We start from the raw sequence: 18,225 nt of genomic DNA on the forward strand, positions 1-18,225 counted from the left end.
GACCACTTTGTTTCATTAAGTATTGCTGAATGTGGATCTAGTTATGGTGCTGAGAGTTGTGATGCAATCCCATCTATCCTAGTGAGATGTGGTTGGCCATTGGACAGTGGGGTCATGCGTTGTCCTGGTTGTGAGTAAGCAGATCCCTTTTTTGTCGCAGATTGGCAGCCGAGAGTCTTTCGGAACTAACCCCCTTCTTTTCAGTGATATCCAGACCATTTTCAGTGATATCTAGAAGCTCGGTAGGTTGGGGAATGGCAGGTTTGCCTAGCCATATCCACTCTAAACATCTGACATGCTGTTATGATTATCCACTTTGTATCAGTATTCTTCTTTCATGCCCTGAAATGAGTGTGTGTGCTGTGAATAGTATTTAATTTATTATTGTGCTACGCTGGAAGGAAAAAGGGATCTCTCAGTCCATGTTCACACCAGAACATGGGCTTCTATTGGAATTCTCCACGGCATATTATCAAGCCCATTATCGCAGCTTTTAGCTGAAGTTTACTGCCGCTAAAGCAGCAATCATTTTAACGCTGTCCTTGATAATATGCCCCGGTATATTTTCCTCTGAATCAACAAAGTCTGTTGTTTCATTTAGTGTTTCTAGAAGCCCCTCCTTTTTAAGTGATTTACTGGGTAGTGTGTTGCAATAATCCAGACTTGATAATACTAGAATTCCTGCAACTAGGAATGGTGCATGGTTTTTCAGCTGTTCAGTCAAAATCGAATTTTCTCTTCTCATCAGGTCTCCCTTCAGAGAACAAAATGTATTTTTTGTGGTCATTTAACTGCATCACTATGTGATGCCCTCAGGCTGCTGCCTTTCATGGTACAGAGAAAGCACTGTCCTTACTGTGATGAATCTGCCGCAGCATGATAGCCGTTCTGAGAATCAGACGGAATTTGGATTTTTTTGGTACTGTTGTACTCTGCTAGATGAAGGAGAGGTACCCAGTAAACATCTAGAATGTCTGATTTTTGCACTGGTCTTGGGACAGCATCCAGTTGTGGTGCACAATCAAAAATGTGTGGATTATGCCATTTCGACAAATCCTTCATCTTGGGTTTACAGATTGAGTTAGCTTATCCTTTTCCAGAAAGATATGTCTTTTAAGAATGTGGTGATCTTTATCCATTGCTCGGGGCTGTTCTGCTGTTGATTCAACTCTCTTTGCCTGCTAGCAATTATATGATGCATGTATGTTTGTAGTTGGCCATTCCTGCTGACAGTTATTTTGATGCAATGTTTAATGGAAACTGGATAAAAGACTTGGGGCCTCATTGCAATGGCCTCGAACGAACTTCCGACTGCTATCGCTGTGGGTGGGTGACTGTCCGACAATGAGCTGATGGTCCCACCTGCCCTATTACGATACGACTGCGGTGCAGGCGGTCGTATAATGCCTTTTGTCTACTGCGGCTTCTACTGTGGCCCAGAAAAGGGCCGTAGCACAAGCAGCAGTAGAAAAAGGCATTTTTCAAAGATGGTTGGGGGGTCACCACATTTGCCCCTCTGGCCACCTAGCAGCGTCCCTTCGGGGGCCCTGCTTGGGCCCCCCAAAGTCCCTTTCCAGCTGCTTTTTCATGGCTGTGGGACCGCCATGAAAAGGCAGTCAGAAAGGGACATCCTAATCGCTATGGTGGTGCCTGCGCACGCACCGACTCTATTGTAGGGATTAGTGTCCGACGGTCACCCCGACGAGCTCCTTAAGCCTGTCAGAGGCGGCGGTCCCCCCACAACATAATCAAACCGCTGGTATTGTAATCCGGCGCTCGGACCGATGCCCTGGATGTTAGGTGGACTGCCACCAATGGCCTGTCAGTGTCGGTCTGTCTGACATCAAAATGAGGGCCTTAGCATCTAGGTTGTATGATTTGAGTTTGCGTGCTATCCCGAGGACTTGCTGAATGTTCATCGGAATAAAGGATGCTGAAGGTGGCTGAATCTTTGGCAGGTAAACTGTTTTGATTAGGATTACAACCTAAATACCCTGGATGAGTGGAAAGAGTGTTTGCATCTTTGGCTTGAAGTGGTCAAGTAGCGCATTGTTACGTAATCGATTTATGAAACATTAATTGTTTGGTTTGACAACTCTATGATGGGTAAGCTGTTTTGGCTCTTCCAACCAACTCGTGAAAGCCTCTGTTTTTGGATTTTTGACTTAAAATTGGCATTCTCATCCATTTTACTTTCTATTCTGCCTTCTTCATATTAGCCACTTCCGTCCATGAGCCATTTACTGGCTATTGTATTCACCTTTTTAGGTGTTTGTTGAATCTGAAGGGTCTCCTGGTAGAAGCAGACGTTAGGTCAGGCGGGATGGAGTACCATTGAGAGGGTGCAAGGCATGCAAATGATTTCAAATTCAGAGAGTAGACATTGGTGTTAGTAGGAAGCACTTAAAGAAAACTGTATTTGGAATGAGCGCATTATTAACATTAGTTAGGCTGATTAATGGTGTTGACAAGACACTTATAATATATGATTGAACTTTTAATAATGTAAGGGATTATTCCTATAGCAGTATATATAGTTTGACCTTAAACTAAACTGCTAAAATGACAATAAAATACTTGAACTGAAACGTCAGGCTAATGCATTTGGTAGGTATGGATAATGTGACCTAAACCTCATCGGAGAAAAATACTATATCCTAAATATTGTTTACACAACTACTGCCCCTTTAAAGTTAATATAGAAAGTTTAGTGCATGATATTGGCACAATATTATTTCTGGCACATGATATTTTTGTCATTGAAATTCTGACATACAGCTCACATGACATGACTGAATTTTATAGTGCACAGGGAAGACATTTTATGTTCTCTTTAACCCCTTGAGTGCCCATGACGAGATAGTCTCGTCATGGGCCGCGGTTGCGCTGTGCCCATGACGAGACTGTCACGTCATGAACCCCGCCCGCTAATTCAACGCCCGGCACAGGGCGGGGAAAGGGCGGGGCACACAAGGGGTTAAAGGAGACATATGCAAAATAAGTCTCTGTGATGGTTCTCTATAGAACAGAATATTAAGGTATATAAGCTGCTGCAATTTTAAACAATTCTGAAACTGAATTTGGAATGAATGATTTAGAAAAAATGCATCTCCAATATTCTACCAATAACAATAAGAATTTGGCAGAATGTATGGTGTGCCTTTGTTTATCGCTTGTATTCCTTGTTACTCTCAGAATAACACTATTAGGGATTTAATTGACAAGCATTGAATACTAGTGCTATCTGTAAACCCATTCTTTTAAATCATGTGGAAGATTCAATGAACTGTCTAGATATTGCACATTGGAAATATTTTAAAACATATCTAAAAAAATACACTAACGAAAATATAGATTGGGGCGGCAAGCTCAAAAGGCTTTCAGGTGCATCTAGATGGATATTAGACAAATCCCAAACTATTACAAGTTTTTCAAACAACAACTTTTAAAAACACATAAAAGTCATTATTGATATGCTTCTACCAGTGGTGTGACTCTTTATATACACTTAAGGTCTGGTCAACTTACTATACGGTCAGTACAAGGACAATGGTTAAAAATACCTTCCTGGCAGCAATATGCAATTCATGCCAAGAACACATCCACAGCACATTTGTGTAGTAATAATATGTTCCAAATTGTTCCCTTACCGTTTGTTGGAAATGGCTCTTTTTGCAGGGTTCCCCCAAACCTTTTGCCTTCCTCCTTCTCTTTTCTGACTTAATTTTGACTGGTGATCGGACTTTGAGCACTTTATTACTGCTGACCAGTGCTAAAGTGCATGTGCTCTTATCTAAAATGTGATTACAATTGGTTTATCCATCATTGGTATGTTTGATTCACTTATAAGTCCATAGTAAAGTGGTATACCATATACCCAGGGCCTGTAAACCAAAGGCTACTAGTGGACCTGGACCACTGATTGTGCCAACCACAGAAGTAGCCTTTCAAACCTGACTCAGGCCTGCCACTACAGGGCCTGTGGACGCAGTTTACTGCTACATCAACTTGGCATTTCAAACTACTTGCCAAGCCTTAAACACCCTTTTTATTACATAAGTCACCCCTAAGGTAGGCCCTAGCTAGCCCTAAGAGCAGGGTGCTTTGAAAGTAAAAAGTAGGATACGTACTTTTTTGTTTTACATGTCCGGGTTGTGACAACTACCCAAGTTTGTTTTTCACTACTGTGAGGCCTGGATTAACACTAGGAATTCCTTAAATACAGTTTTTAAGAGTGATTCCTGATTTGTATTTTATATCAGCGGATTAGTTAGTGACAAATCCCCTTTAGTGGTAAAGTTGGATCTAGTATTACTAAGCTAGAAATGTCACTTTTAGAAAAGTGGGCATTTCTCTGCTCTTAGGTCTCTTGTGTGCCTTACAGCCTGTCTCCAATACACATCTGGGGTGGGGTGACAGCTACACTTTGACCTGTACGTGTGGCTGTCTAGAAGGATTGCACACTCTGCTGCATCTGCATTAATCTGCATACAGATAGGTCTTCATGGGCAAGAGGGAGGGAGGGAGGAGCAGACACATACACCTGAGTAGGTAGTGGCCTGGCCACCCAGAGATAGGCTGGCAGACAGAGTTGGGCTGAAATGAGACTTGTGCACCACAAAGGCTTTGCTTTGTAGTCAACTCCATTTCAAGGACACATTTGGGTGTAGGTACTGGGTCTATGAGCCACTCTCACTAGTTCATTTTAGGGTCCTAAGGAGACTCTGCCTAGAAGAGGAGCTGTGCTACAGGAAGGACTGCCACTTTGCTAACTGCTTTTCTGTGTTGACCTGCTGCCTGATGATTGCTTGGCTACAGTAGGGACTGCCACTTTGCTCTGCTACCTGCTCTACTGTTTTGGCCTGCTGTCTCTGACCTAGTTGGTGAGAAGGACTGGACCTGTTCTCTACAACCTTTTGCAACCTAAGTAAATCCAAGCGCTTGTTGGCTTGCCCACACTTCAGGAAATCTCACGGCCATCAAACATTTCATTTGCACAAATGACTGCTGCTAGGCTCTGCTAATCTGGAGTCTGGTTCAGCCTGACTTCCCCTCCACCAGTCCTGGGCCTTCGCAGAGTGTAAGCAGCTGCTTTTGGGCACCCACATGCATCACTGCAGTGCTCCATTCAAGAACCGCCGTGTCTGCCTGCTTGAGCGCAGACCATCGTATTTGTCGACTTTGCCAAAGCTGCAGCACCCGAAGGCAGTCCAACGCAACCCGGCGCACTCTTCATGCACCAAGGGAAGACAGGCATATGCCCTCCGTGTCTCCAATTACCTCATCTTATCCAGTAAGGGGAGACTCCAGTGAATCAGGTCCCGATCCTGAGGCTAACGGCACCGCAGCAATCTCCAGAGAAAGGTACTGTGCACTCTGCCCCCTACAAGGTCCCTGACGCTCACTAGCTCTCTCACGGACAGCTCCAACTGGAGTGAGTAGATCAGTCTCCCGCAAACTTGACATTACTTTACTTTGCATTGCTTTACACTGATCCGAAGAGAAAGTCTGTTCCTGATCCACAGTGTGGATCGCTGTCATTTCCCCAGTGTATCTGTAAAGAACCTACTGACAGTGCAAGGGCTCTTTCAGCATTGTACATTCTTAAAAGTATTTGTAACTTGAGATCCTTTCATTGGATTCTTATCATTTGTATCTTGTTTTGAAGAGTAAAAGAGATACTATTTCTATACCTCATTGTGGAATCTTTTTTTGTGGCGAATTCACTGTGTTACAGTATCCATGTAGGCACAACTGCTTCACACATTGCCTCTTATGTTAAGCCTGACTGCTCTGTGCCAAGCTAGCAAGTACTTAAGTAAGGGATTTCATGCATTATATGAGTACGTTAATCAATTTGTATGGTTTTTATAGATTTTTTATTACAATTAAAAATGAACTGATCTAAACTGAACTGGTTCAAATGTGTTAGGTTTGCGATAACCATGTTCAGGCTGCTATTTAAAGTAGTGGATGTGCACAGTAGCGAGTGCAGTGTCATAACGAGACTTGAGGGTCCACCTGCAAAGTACATGGGGGTGCCCACTACCCCCCACAAGCTCTCAGGAGCTCTCAGGCCAGGGGCCCCATGCCTGTGCACAGTGCTGGGGGGAGGCCCTGGAGCTCGGGGGCTCCCCCGCACCACAGGAGCTGCAGGGGCAAATATTACGCCACTGAGTGGGTGGGGGCATGAAGTTGTGAAAAAGACCATAAGCATACTAGAATAGCTTGTGAGAGGCCATTTCATCTACCATGAATCAGCCTGACCGGTGTTGTTAGGGAATGTAGAGGTTGGGAATGTTAGGTTGAGGATTGGAAGGCGGATTTGAGGTTGAGGACTTTTCAAAGTGTAGCAAGTATTAGTAAAGGAATAGTAAAGAAGACACCATGAGAGACTGTTGAAGCTCCTAATATGCTAAGTTCAAGTTCTTTTACTTGCGTCTTAGCAGAAAAGAGCAGAGCAGGTGGTGGCAGGCAGATGTGGCACGCCTGAGCTTGGGTGTTGGAGATAATACAAAAGCAAGGGAAAGTGATGAGAAAGTGAATGGTTTTGGCTGCATTCGATGATTGGAAACAGTTGAAGTAAGCATTGGCAAAACCAATCTGTCTTGTTTATACAAGAGCTATTGGCTTTGACATAGCACTTTAATTTGCTTATGGCTGGTGGGGAGAGGCAGCATGGACAACTGAAAAGATTTAGGGGGAAACAAGCAACACAAACAGCAGCAAATTAGGGAATACTAGTTGGAAGATTGACCAAGGCATCAGATGAGGATTTGGAGACGGCAGTAAGTCAGGATAGAGTTTGAATAGATGATGTTTTAACTTTTTATGGAATTAGAGAGAGGTTTCCAGATGAAATGAGTTGTGAAGTAGAATGATTGCATAGAGGCCATATGCAGTCTTATTTTTTTTGTTTTCAATCCTAATTTGTCTACATTTCTCAGGCGTTTGTTTCCATCAGAGATTTTGAGTGAAGGGCAAGAATATTCCTGGTGTTCATGGTGCAAAGGCTAATGCAGACCAGCTGTGATTGTATTGTGACTTCAAGCGTGAGTTCATTCATAGCCTTTAGGACAGGTGATATGGGATCCAATTTCTTATTAGCTTTAGATCATCCTGTCAGCTGAGTGCATAATGGCTTTTGCAGGAGTTAAGCAGGAAATAAGGAGAACTGTTAAAATAGAATTGACACACAAGGGCCTGCATTACATTGTGAAATTCCTTAGGTTGCTTGTGGTTTTTTCGATTTTTTTAGAGAGTAGCTCTAATGGGTTATGCTGTGTGTTCAGCATGGGAAGATGTAGAAAGACTAGCATTAGGGCCGGCTTCATGGCGTGTGACTGTTGCAGCTGCACCTTGCCGTAGGGGCCCTGTGTTTATAAATAACATATAGGTTTAAAAGCGCCTGCTGCAGAGCTCCTTGTGTGTCCAGCAGTTTTCAAGCAACAATAAAAATGTTAAGATAACTCTGTGATTAATGTAAAACGAAAGTGGGGTGTTCTTTTGTGTGAGGTAGTGGCGCCTCCTGAGTTTGCGTAGTTCAGGACTAATCTGGCGGTGCAAAAGGTGAGGGAAAACACCCTGAGCCCTCAAAATGGACCTATGGCACGGTCCACAATTGACTGATAACACTTATCCTATTCACACGCTATTCCTATCCTTACTACTGTTTTAGTATATAGTCAGTAATACAGTTACAGGTTTAAGATATACAGTAACATGAGCTCTTGTACAAAAATTGTAGTCTTTTGGTGTTTTCTTGTTCTTTAATTAAATGGATTGCCCAGCCAACACATGTTTCGTCATGAGTGATTGCCCATTCGACTTCTTCAGGGCTATACAACATAATTGCGGTGTAGAGGATCTACAGATCCAACACTGTTTTGACATTACATATGAGGATAAACCCCATTAACATCCAAAATGGTGACCACCCTGTGACTACCAAAGTTATAACCTTCATATCACCATATGACTACCTTAGTGAAATGCGTTCATTTGTAACAACGTGCTGCCCATTGAAACAATATTATGGTTGGTTCTGTGTGTCCTAACCATGGCATGTGGATTATTTAACACGGATTTACAGAATAAAATATAGAATCCGGTTATGTGCTTGTTGCCCAAACGAAATTGATATAAAGGCGAGAAATTTGTTTAAACGGAGGGGGGGGGGGGGGGGGGGACTTATACAAAAGGCAGACTAAAGTCCCGATCTCCAATTTCTATTCGTCTCGGTGTAACATTTCATTTGGGCAACAACCACATAACCGGATTCTATATTTTATTCTGTAAAACCGTGTTAAACAATCCACATGCCACGGTTAGGAGCACGAATGTATATATTACACATAGAACCCACCATAATATTGTTTCAATGGGCGGCACGTTGTTACAAAAGAACGCATTTCACTAAGGTAGTCACATGGTGATATGAAGGTTATAACATTGGTAGTCACAGGGTGGTCACCATTTTGGAAGTTAATGGGGTTTATCCTCCTATGTAATGTCGAAACAGCGTTGGATCTGTTGATCCTTTACACCGCAATTATGTTTTATAGCCCTGAAGAAGTCGAATGGGCAATCACCCACGATGAAACGCGTGTTGGCTGGGCAATCCATTGAATTAAAGAACAAGAAAACACCAGAAGACTACAATTTTTGTACAAGCGCTCATGTTACTGTATATCTTAAAGCTGTAACTGTATTACTGATTATATACTACAACTCTGTGATTAATGTTCCTGCTAGAGAGTTTTGTCTAGTGGCCGTGTTGACTCATCATCAAGTAGGGTAAACGGTTAATGTGCCTGCTGCAAAGAACGCACACCATGCAGATCACAGAACTGAGTGTAAGTGAACTATGAGTAGTGCTATAACAAATTAAATGTATGTCAGAGAGGGACTATGGAGAGACGAGGGACACTGTTGGAGGGTGGTGGTGAGGGAATCCGTGGAGAAGGAGGTTGTGGTTGGGGTGGGGCGCCAAAAAAGATTGTTGCACTGGGCGGCACCAGCGCTAAAGCTGGCCCTGCCTAGTATTAATCCAAATCTTCCTCTTTTTTATGTCTCAGGCCAAGGAAAGAAAGAAACTGACAATATATACTTCATCCCTTGAACAGGTCCTGCCACACAGCATGTGTAGTCTACACACTGCTCCTGTGCATACATTGCACTAAGCCGCCCAGTGGCGGCTCGCCGAGGGAGTGCTGCAGGTCGGTGGGCGGGGAAGAGGCAGGGTGGGGGTAGTAAACTCCGGCATGCGGCAGTACGGAGTTAAGTAAATAGATAAAGCAATTTACATTGCACACGCTGCAATGCCAACTCGGCGATGCAGTGCGTGCAATGTAAACTGTTTTATTTATTTACTTATCTCCGTATGCCGGAGTTTACTACCCCTCACCCTGCCCATCCCCCGCCATGCCCCACTGCCTCGGCGAGCCGCCACTGAAGGCGACTGCTCCTGCTCCCTAGCAGGGCCCTGTCAGCTCTTCATCTTAGTTTAGCCCTTACTGCTCTGCACGCATGGCATCCCTGGCAGAGCTTCTGCCTCATGGGCCCTGCTGTGTTTAGCTTCTGTGCTTCTTGGAATTGACCCAGCTACGCAGCATCCCAAGCACTGACGTTGCTGCTTACATTTTTTTTAGCTTTCCATCTGTAAAATAGGACCTACTGCTCCACATCCCAGTTATGAATGTACTGCCCTTTTTTTAAGTCCTCATATCACCACTGATGAGCATCAACCAAATGTCGGACGCCCTTCGTGCTCACTATCGGGCACAAATTCAATCAAGATGACTGGGCTATATCGAGTGAGCCCAACCTCCCCAGCTTCACTGATTTGAGAGAGTGTAATCATTGGACGGAGATAACTCTTCATAGAATTAACATTTCCCCAAAACCTTCTTCTTCATTTCCATTGTTCCTCCTCCTATCCATTTACACTATTGTATTGTAGCTGCATTTATATAGTATTTCCTATCTGAGATGGTGACAAAGTGCAGGGAGTCCCCTTAACCCCAAAGAAAGATGGAGCGGTTTATAAACACAGAAGCATAACCGCTTCCGGCTAGGAATATTTGAAGTTATTTTGGGGATGTAAAAAAGTATTAATCAAGAGTTATCATTACTATATAAAGATGATCCATTGACATCTTAATAAAACGTCATCCAAACAGTGCTTACTTTGTAAAATATTAAGAGCCAGGGCTCGACCACTGCAGCTTGCACCACCCATCGCACTGGTCATCACTGCCAAAACAACTACTAACCATCTCTCTCGCATGTAATGCGACAGTTCAGATTATTCCAGGTCCCCAAAACTAAAGGAATAGCACTATTTTAATGGATATTGTGTTTATAAACAACCATTATTCTGCTCATCTCTAACTTAGATGAGCAGCGCACACTGTTCTAAGTATGGTATTAACAATTAGGTGCCGGTGCCGACCACCGAAAACCAATTAAGTGCCCGTGCTGGACACCGGAAAGCACCAGCTCAAATTAAGCACTGCATCCAAAATATATTTACACCTGTGTTTTTGTTTTACCCCAGACGAGGTGGACAGGAAACACACTACTCCCTGGAAGTGTTTTGGGTGGCAGAGTGTGTGCCTGTCATGTGGCCTACATGGGTAGTGTTTTGACGTTGTGTGTGAGAACCAGAGTTCTGCTCTTACTGTGTTTTGTTGCAACATGTTGGCATGAATTGAATCGAAATTGAGTGAGTCCTAGGATGCTTAGAAAGTATGGATCTAAAGTTTGTGTTGTGTGGCCTTTGTGGCCTTTGTGGGAAGTATTTTTCTGTTCTGCTTATACGGCAGACTGCTCAAACAATGTTGCAGCATACGCATGCGTATAGAAGAGTTTGAGACTAGATGCTGTCATGCGGGCAGATACTTACCATCTTTGTAGTGGTCTGTATCATACATATTAATTATGAATAAGAAACTTATTTAATATGGAGGACAGAAAGTGTCGGATGTGGAGGGTGCAAACTTTAAGAGGTGCAATCTTCATCAACTATAGTATATTTTCCGGGGTCCAGAAAGGAGCAGCTGGGAAGCATTATGTAATTAGCCACACAAAGGAGCACCAAAAGGCAACATATAGAAAGAAGAATTATACGCCAGTTCAGTATGTGCACTATAGGATACATCCAAGGGAGGAAGAGGAGCAACCCTAGGAATGAGCGATTACAACTAGGCCATAGGAATGGGAATCGTACAACAAGCCATAGTTTATGTCAGAAGAGTCCATTAAGAAGCAACCCATGTTAATCAGCATTATGCAACACTATATGCTCTGAGAAGCCCAACTATGACTGGTAGAGAAGCAGGCATATACCACCAGGCATGGCATAAGCCCTAGGAGTCCACCAAGGAGAGGCAGAGGATTTGATGTTATGCAGCATGCTCTGAGCGGTTCATCTAGGAAGGCTGAGGAGCAGACACCATACAACCAGCCGCATGTGTCCACCTAGAAGCGGCAGGGAAGCATCGTACAGGAATTTGTAGCCTAGCATTGAGTGTTGGATGCTAGAGCCGATGTGCTGTTGGAAATGCGGAAAGATGGAGTTAGATCAGTAATGTGAAAAGGGGGTGACCATGGATGGTATAGGGTGGAAGGCCCACAAAGGGACAATGCTTCCATTCCTTGAGATGTCCTGAGAGGAGCGGTGACTAGGGGTGGGATCGGTGTGGCCGAGGGTCAAGCGGGCGGGACAGGGATGGGAAAGAAAAACTTTTGTTCAGAAAAGAGGACAAGGGGAAAAGGAAGTGAAGAAAGACGACGTGCAGCGAGAGCCGGTCCAGTGGACGGACGCTCCCCTCAGCGGAGGAAGCCTAGATGAAAGAGAAGAAGGCCTCACCGCCCTCGAGGCACACCGTTCATATAGTGTAAGCAGTGAGGGTCTGTATATAGGGCGGTCAGGCAAGCGTCACAACTATTTTAAAGTTATGTATGCAGCTCTGCGTTCCAAGTTTAGCCCCTTTGTTTTCCGGTCACAGCACAGACGGTTTCCGGCAGGTCCCACATGTGTACCGCCTCAGGCAGAACATGAAGCAGGAAGTTTGTTCATGGGGTTCAGAGTTTATCTACAGCTCGACTGGTGTTTGTCCTTTCACTAATCACTGCCAACAACACAACACATGGACCAGAGGCTTTAGATCTGCGGCCTGCAACAAGATCATTCACCATTCACAGCTTTTTTTATGGTTTCTGCCTTTTGTAAACCCAACTTTGTCAATGTGCGTGTTTTGGCAACTCTTAAGTGCAACAATAGCCACTGGAGAGCCAGAGGCCCTGCTGTAAAGGGGGCAGGGAGAAGAGTGTTTGGGGGCCTGTTTCTGTGAGAGACTTGTAGCCTGAATTACTTAGGTTGGCGGATTTTCCATACTCCAGTAAAGGGAATTAACTCCCCTGCCAAGGAGGTGGAGAGAAAAACGCCATATTAAGATAGTCCTAGTAAAGCAACGGAAGTAGAACTACCTAAGAGGCCCTGTTGTTTCCACCATGGGTTGAGTCTTCTTTGTGTGACACTGATGGGAAGACCCCTAATGTCCATCATAGTTGCCTGTAAATGTGGACCCTGAAAATATACCCCAATGTAGGAGTACATGATCACTCCCACATTTATAGTCTTCCCGATGCGTTGGGCAATGCTTTCCAGTAAGTTAAAGACTCCACCCTTCAGTAAAGGTCTGACGCCTTTTACGTGACAGACTTTCACATGTGGGTACATTGTGGCACATCATGCACTCTTGTTCGAGGACTTGAACGGTGTCCGGTGGAGTTACCAATCTATTGGTAGGCTGCGCAAGTTCTGCTGGTAGGATGTCCATCCATGCGATTCATTCTAAACACGACACATATGTTGTCGGATGCGCAGAATATAAATGTGTAATATTTTTGGTGGATTTTCGTTAACCTGTCTCGACTAAATCAGGATGCGAGATTCTCAAGATGTCCAGTGAAAAAGTGTCAGAGGTCAGTGTGTGTTTGCCGCAGAGTCTATATTGAAGAGCCTATGTTGCGCACTCATAAAGCTCGTACCCGCCTGGGAACCCTGTGTTTACTTCTGCTTTTTCTCTCTACAGCTTGACGTCGTGACATCGGATCACCATGCCTGAGAGAGCCCGGAGGGGCAGCGTCAAGAAAGCAGGCAAGCAAGGTGAGTCCATGGCTACAAAGAAGTCAAAATGGTGGAGCGTGTGGGTCTAGTGACTGGACACTGTCTCACATTAAAGTCTATGATCAGAGTTGGAGCTAACAAAAGGTAAGGTAAGGCAGCAGCTTCAGAGTAACACCTGTTGGTGGTGCTGAATTACCAAAAAAGGGCAGAAAACACACTTTTTTTAAACTGCATACGGAATGTTCCAAAGGCAAAATTCTATTTTGTTTCCAGCGCTGAACATTCTTGTACATTTCACTGCAGCATGCTTTTTATATAAAAAATTATAAATATTTTAGCCAAGAATGAAAATGCAAGCCAGTACTATTACTGTCTTTGCCAATGCTTATTTTTCTGAGATTCTCTATTGAATCCCGTTCAAGAAATTTTAAAAGCGTTATAAGGTTGCCTTAGTACTGTGCCCTAAGACTTTGCACCTTCTTGACTTGCAAAAAGCGCTGGTATCTCCTGTTCAGATTCTGCTGTGCACTCACTTGTCCGCAAACGCTGTCTTCACACGTGGGTTCGCCAGCGAATGCATAATGAAATTGACACCCACACATGCTGTATGACTCAGTGCACGCAAAGTTGCTGTATATACATATCTCTCGGACTTTGGAGAAAGTGTCTCACATGCCCCAGTAAGGCCACTTACAGCCAGTACGAATGCTCCTGATGAAGCGCTAATTTGAGCGAAACGCATTGAGCTTTTTTCCTTTGTACACGTGAGCACGTACAGAAATTTATATTGATTACAAGGAAACTAATGTGAGCAACAAAGGATCCTTTAACACACAGTTTGGTGAGTGTAACTTGCTTTATATACATTCAAGAAAATCATCTTATTTCCCTTAAAAGAAGGAAGAAATTCTAAAATATTTAAGGCGTTTGCATTTCAAACTCAAGTGAGTGCACAGCATATCAGGATAGGAGATATTAGGTTTTGTTGTAGAAGAAATGGAAGCTCCCATAGGGGAATGCGTTTGCACTGTGCGCTATACCAGAAAATGAAAAAGTATTAATTCAAAGTCCGAGAGTAGCTTTCCGGTCTGCATTAAGCTTAACCGAAGGTGTTTGCCTTCCAGCTTATCAGTTTGTCCCTCTGTAGCTGGGTGTCTTGTTTAGAAAGAGCATAAGCCAGGCCTACGGTTTGATCCATTCCAATATAGTGACCACTTGCCCCACCATAGCTAGACTCACATTCTAATATTTCTTTGAACGGCAGACTTTTTGGTGGGTATCTTACCGCAGATATGAGTCTGAGGCCCTGCCCTAGGAGAACACGAAGAGTGCTTCTTGACATGGCTTGAAAATTCATTTCAGCTTTTTGCTGTGGTTTCTGACTTCCTGTTTCCTAGCAACAAGACATAAACCTTAAGTTTGTTGTCAACACGGAAGGGTGGTGTGTGCCTTTCTAAGCATCAAGACAGGGGTAACGTGTTTTGGTTAAGCCAGTCTCAGGGTTTCCTGTATCCCAGAATGCCCTTCTTCAGACACACCCTCGGCCAGCTCTATAAGGGTCCAATACCTAAACCTGTGGATGTGCAGCAGGTGAGCAGAGGTGGTACCTGACTATGGTCGATGTGTTCTGTTTGCATGTCCGTGGGTCATCAGCGTTCAAGTGTTCTTTCTGAGTGGTATGTTTTCATCTTTACATCTTTCATGTTGTTTTTAGATGCTGTGGCACTTGTCTCTGCATGCTTGCTTTCCATGTTGTCTTGAGGTGTTCCATGCGGTTACTCATTGCGTTTTATATTTTACATCTGTATGTGAGGATGTATGTGATCCCTGCATGTTACATTTATTATCTGTACGTTTCAGTTGTCATCCCTGCATGTTTTGGTTGTTTTCTCGCATGTTCAGCTGGTATGCGTGCATGATTCAAGAGTTTTCTTTGTGTTTTTGAGCATTCCCTTTACATGTTGCATGTGTTATATCTGCAGCTCTCATGTTTTGCCTTTGCATGGTCCCTGTGCTACGTCTACATGTTTCGGTTCTTACTATAACCTGTTATGGTTGTTCTTTCTCTGTTCTTTTTGGGTTATTTTTGCATATCTCTGCATATGTTTGTTTCTCTTGCATGTTTTGTGTATTTCCTCTGCATGTTTCATGTATTATTTCTAAACTTTCGGTCTAATCTCTGAATGGTTCAAGTTTTAGCACAGGAATTTTCTATTGTTCTCTCCATACCTCTCGACGGATGTCCCTGTATGTTTCTAATGTTATGTGTTGTGCACACTTGGTATGTTGTTCCTGCCTGTCTCAGCACGTTTGGGGTTTTATCTCTCCATGATTTGACTGTTAGCACTTTTCCCTGGGCTGTCATCTCTTAATGTTTCATGTATTATCTAGGCATGCATGTCTCTGCATGTTGTAGCTGTCTATGCATGGCCCCGCACGTTTGAATGTTACCTCTATCTGTGGGAGGTCTAATCCTCGCATGTTTCTACGGAAGTCTCTTCATAATCTTTGCATGTTTCAGTGGAAGGCTCTTCATGTTATAACTGTTACATCTTTGTATTTTGACTGATATTTTTCCATATTTTGAGTGCTAGCTCTGCATGTTACAGTTTTCATGTCTGTGTTATTTGGCTGTTGTCTTTTTGTTTTGTGTTATATATTTGCATGATCCAGCTTTTATCTTTCTTCAGCCTTTATCCCAGCATGTTTAGTGTGCTCTCGCTCCATGTTTGCATGTTTTGACTTCCTGTGAGTCTGCTTATTTCTGATGATAACCCTGGGTATTTCAAATACAACCTTTGTATATTGCATTTGGCCATTGTGTGCCTGTTTTATGTTACACAGCTCTGCATGATCCAGGTTTTATCTTGTGTGTTTGGCCGTTATGTGTTTTTTTTTTTAATTCTCATTTTATTAAACAGTTGTGATGGTACAGTAATAGGTCACAAAGCCACACAGTAGTAACATGTAGAGAGAGGGACACCCGGACAGGTTTACAGATCAAATCACTCCGTAATACGACATTAGACAGTAAGAAGATCAACATCTAGATTACTTTTTTTCAATTCAGTCGTAGGAGAGATACGTATATCACCAAAGAAACTGTTCCATTTCGCCCACTTGCGATCCCACTTCGAGGGACAACCTCTGTGTTTAAACCAGCCCTGGGCGTAGTGGGCGTAGTGAGGCTACGTGAAGCATTACGGAGTGGGGGCAAACCTACGCCCACCCGCACACTTCGCGTAGCCCCACTACGCGCCACCCGCCTCCCTCCCGCCCTCATTTAACAATTACTTAGAAACATCACATGAAGAATATTACTTACCTGAGCTGCCGCGTCCCGGGGCTCCATCTTGCTGCTTCCTGGATAGCTTCTTCCTCACGAATGCGCATGCGCGGGCGCCCGCACATGCGCATTCGTGAGGAAGAAGCTATCCAGGAAGCAGCAAGATGGAGCCCTGGGACGCGGCAGCTCAGGTAAGTAATTTTCTGTATGTAATGTTTCTAAGTAATTGTAAAATGAGGGCGGGAGGGAGGCGGGCGGTGGGCAACTGTGCTCCGCCGCGGGGTGTGCGTAGTCTGCCCCTGCTACGCCTACTTTGCAAAGCGCAAAGTGGGCAGTACTACGCACACTCCGCGGGCGGAGCGGAGCACTGCGCCCACCCTTAGTTTAAACACATCCTTCTCCGCGATCATGGCATTGTCCAAATCTTTAGTACACTTTGCGTATTATTTAGGTAAAACGCCGGTCCCCCACCCTTGAGCTATGTTCTTTTTAGCCAGGACAAACCCCAGGAACACCCATGTGCGCTCTGTTTGAGTGAGGTCTGTGGCTTCCCACACATTTAATAGACATAGCCTCGGGGAGTGAATGATGGCCATCCCTCTCACCCTCGCCAGTATAGAAATAATTTTCTCCCTATAGGGCTGGAGTTTTGGGCACTCCCAGAGTATATGAAAGAAGATGCCCTTGGCTGCGCACCCTCTAAGGCAACTAGGCTCTGAGCAGCTGCCCATCCTGACCAGTATGTGTGCTGATAGATATGTTTCGTGCAAAATTTTCAATTGGATGAGTCGGAGGTGCATTGTGATGGCAACGTCTCTAGGCGAGGAAAGGGTTTCCTGCCAGTCATCGTCCTCTAGGTATCCCAGGTCTGTTTCCCACAACTGTCGGAGACATACTAGTGTATCGGTAGGTGAGTGAGATCGCTTTGTGTGTTAGGGGGTCCATCAGGAGCCTATCTTCCAGCGGGGAGGCCTCAGATAATGCCTCGCCGCTGTTAGCAACGGTAGTGAGTGCGTGTCAAATTTGAAGATAACAAAATGTCTCGGACTCAGCTAGCTGGTACTCTTTTTGGAGATCTGCAAACTGGACCATAGTGTTCCGTTTCCAAAGGTCCTCCACTGAGGAAATACCGAGCAAGTCCCACTTGTCAAAGCCCGGGCATCTGCTCAATGTACCCGGCTGTTCAGATTCCCACAGGGGAGTGAGCAATGTTAATTTCATATGCCAACCCAGTGTCTTAGTCGCAAAGTGCCAAAATGCCACTGTGTGCGTAGTGGGGCCGGTAAGGTGTTGTATTTTGGGACTGAATAGAGTGCACGCAGATATCCTCCCTTCGCCATTACCCATCTATCTGTGCAATACGCCGGCTCAGACGGTGGGGCAAAGACCCCACTGATTGACCACCGCAAGCTGGGAGGCCCAGTAATATTGCTTCAAGTTAGGCAGTGCAATACCCCCATCATATCACCCCCTGGTCAGTTTGTGTCGCTGTACGCTGACTTTTCCCATCCCATAAGAGAGATTGAACCTTGCATTCTACACTGATGAAATAGGCATTGTGGACCTTATGGGGGGTGTTCTGTAGGACGTACAAAAAACGAGGGAGAGCCAGCATCTTGAACAGTGCCGCCTTGCCAAGCAAGGTAAGATGCAACGTCTGCCAGTGGAGGACGTCCTTCCGAAACCTGACCAGTGGGGGCTGAAGATTAGCATCATAAAAGCGGGCCGAATGTGGAGTGATATAGATGCAGAGATAGCGAAAACCATCAATGGCAACCATAATACTGGTGTCCCTGGGCATCCG

The 18,225-nt window shown here is 44.4% G+C and overlaps 1 protein-coding gene across 1 annotated transcript in view; it reads left to right on the plus strand.

Annotated features, from left to right (window-relative positions):
• LOC146797786 (uncharacterized) overlaps nucleotides 1–18,225 on the plus strand; it is a 420,200-nt gene that overhangs the window by 89,211 nt on the left and 312,764 nt on the right. Inside the window, exon 2 of the mRNA XM_085624971.1 lies at nucleotides 13,101–13,174. Coding sequence (XP_085481097.1) covers nucleotides 13,126–13,174 — 49 coding nt within the window. The 5' untranslated portion in view covers nucleotides 13,101–13,125. The remainder of the gene's footprint in view (nucleotides 1–13,100; nucleotides 13,175–18,225) is intronic.

This window comes from Triturus cristatus, chromosome 9 (genome assembly GCF_964204655.1).
Source record: "Triturus cristatus chromosome 9, aTriCri1.1, whole genome shotgun sequence".
Classification (NCBI taxonomy): Eukaryota; Metazoa; Chordata; class Amphibia; order Caudata; family Salamandridae; genus Triturus; species Triturus cristatus.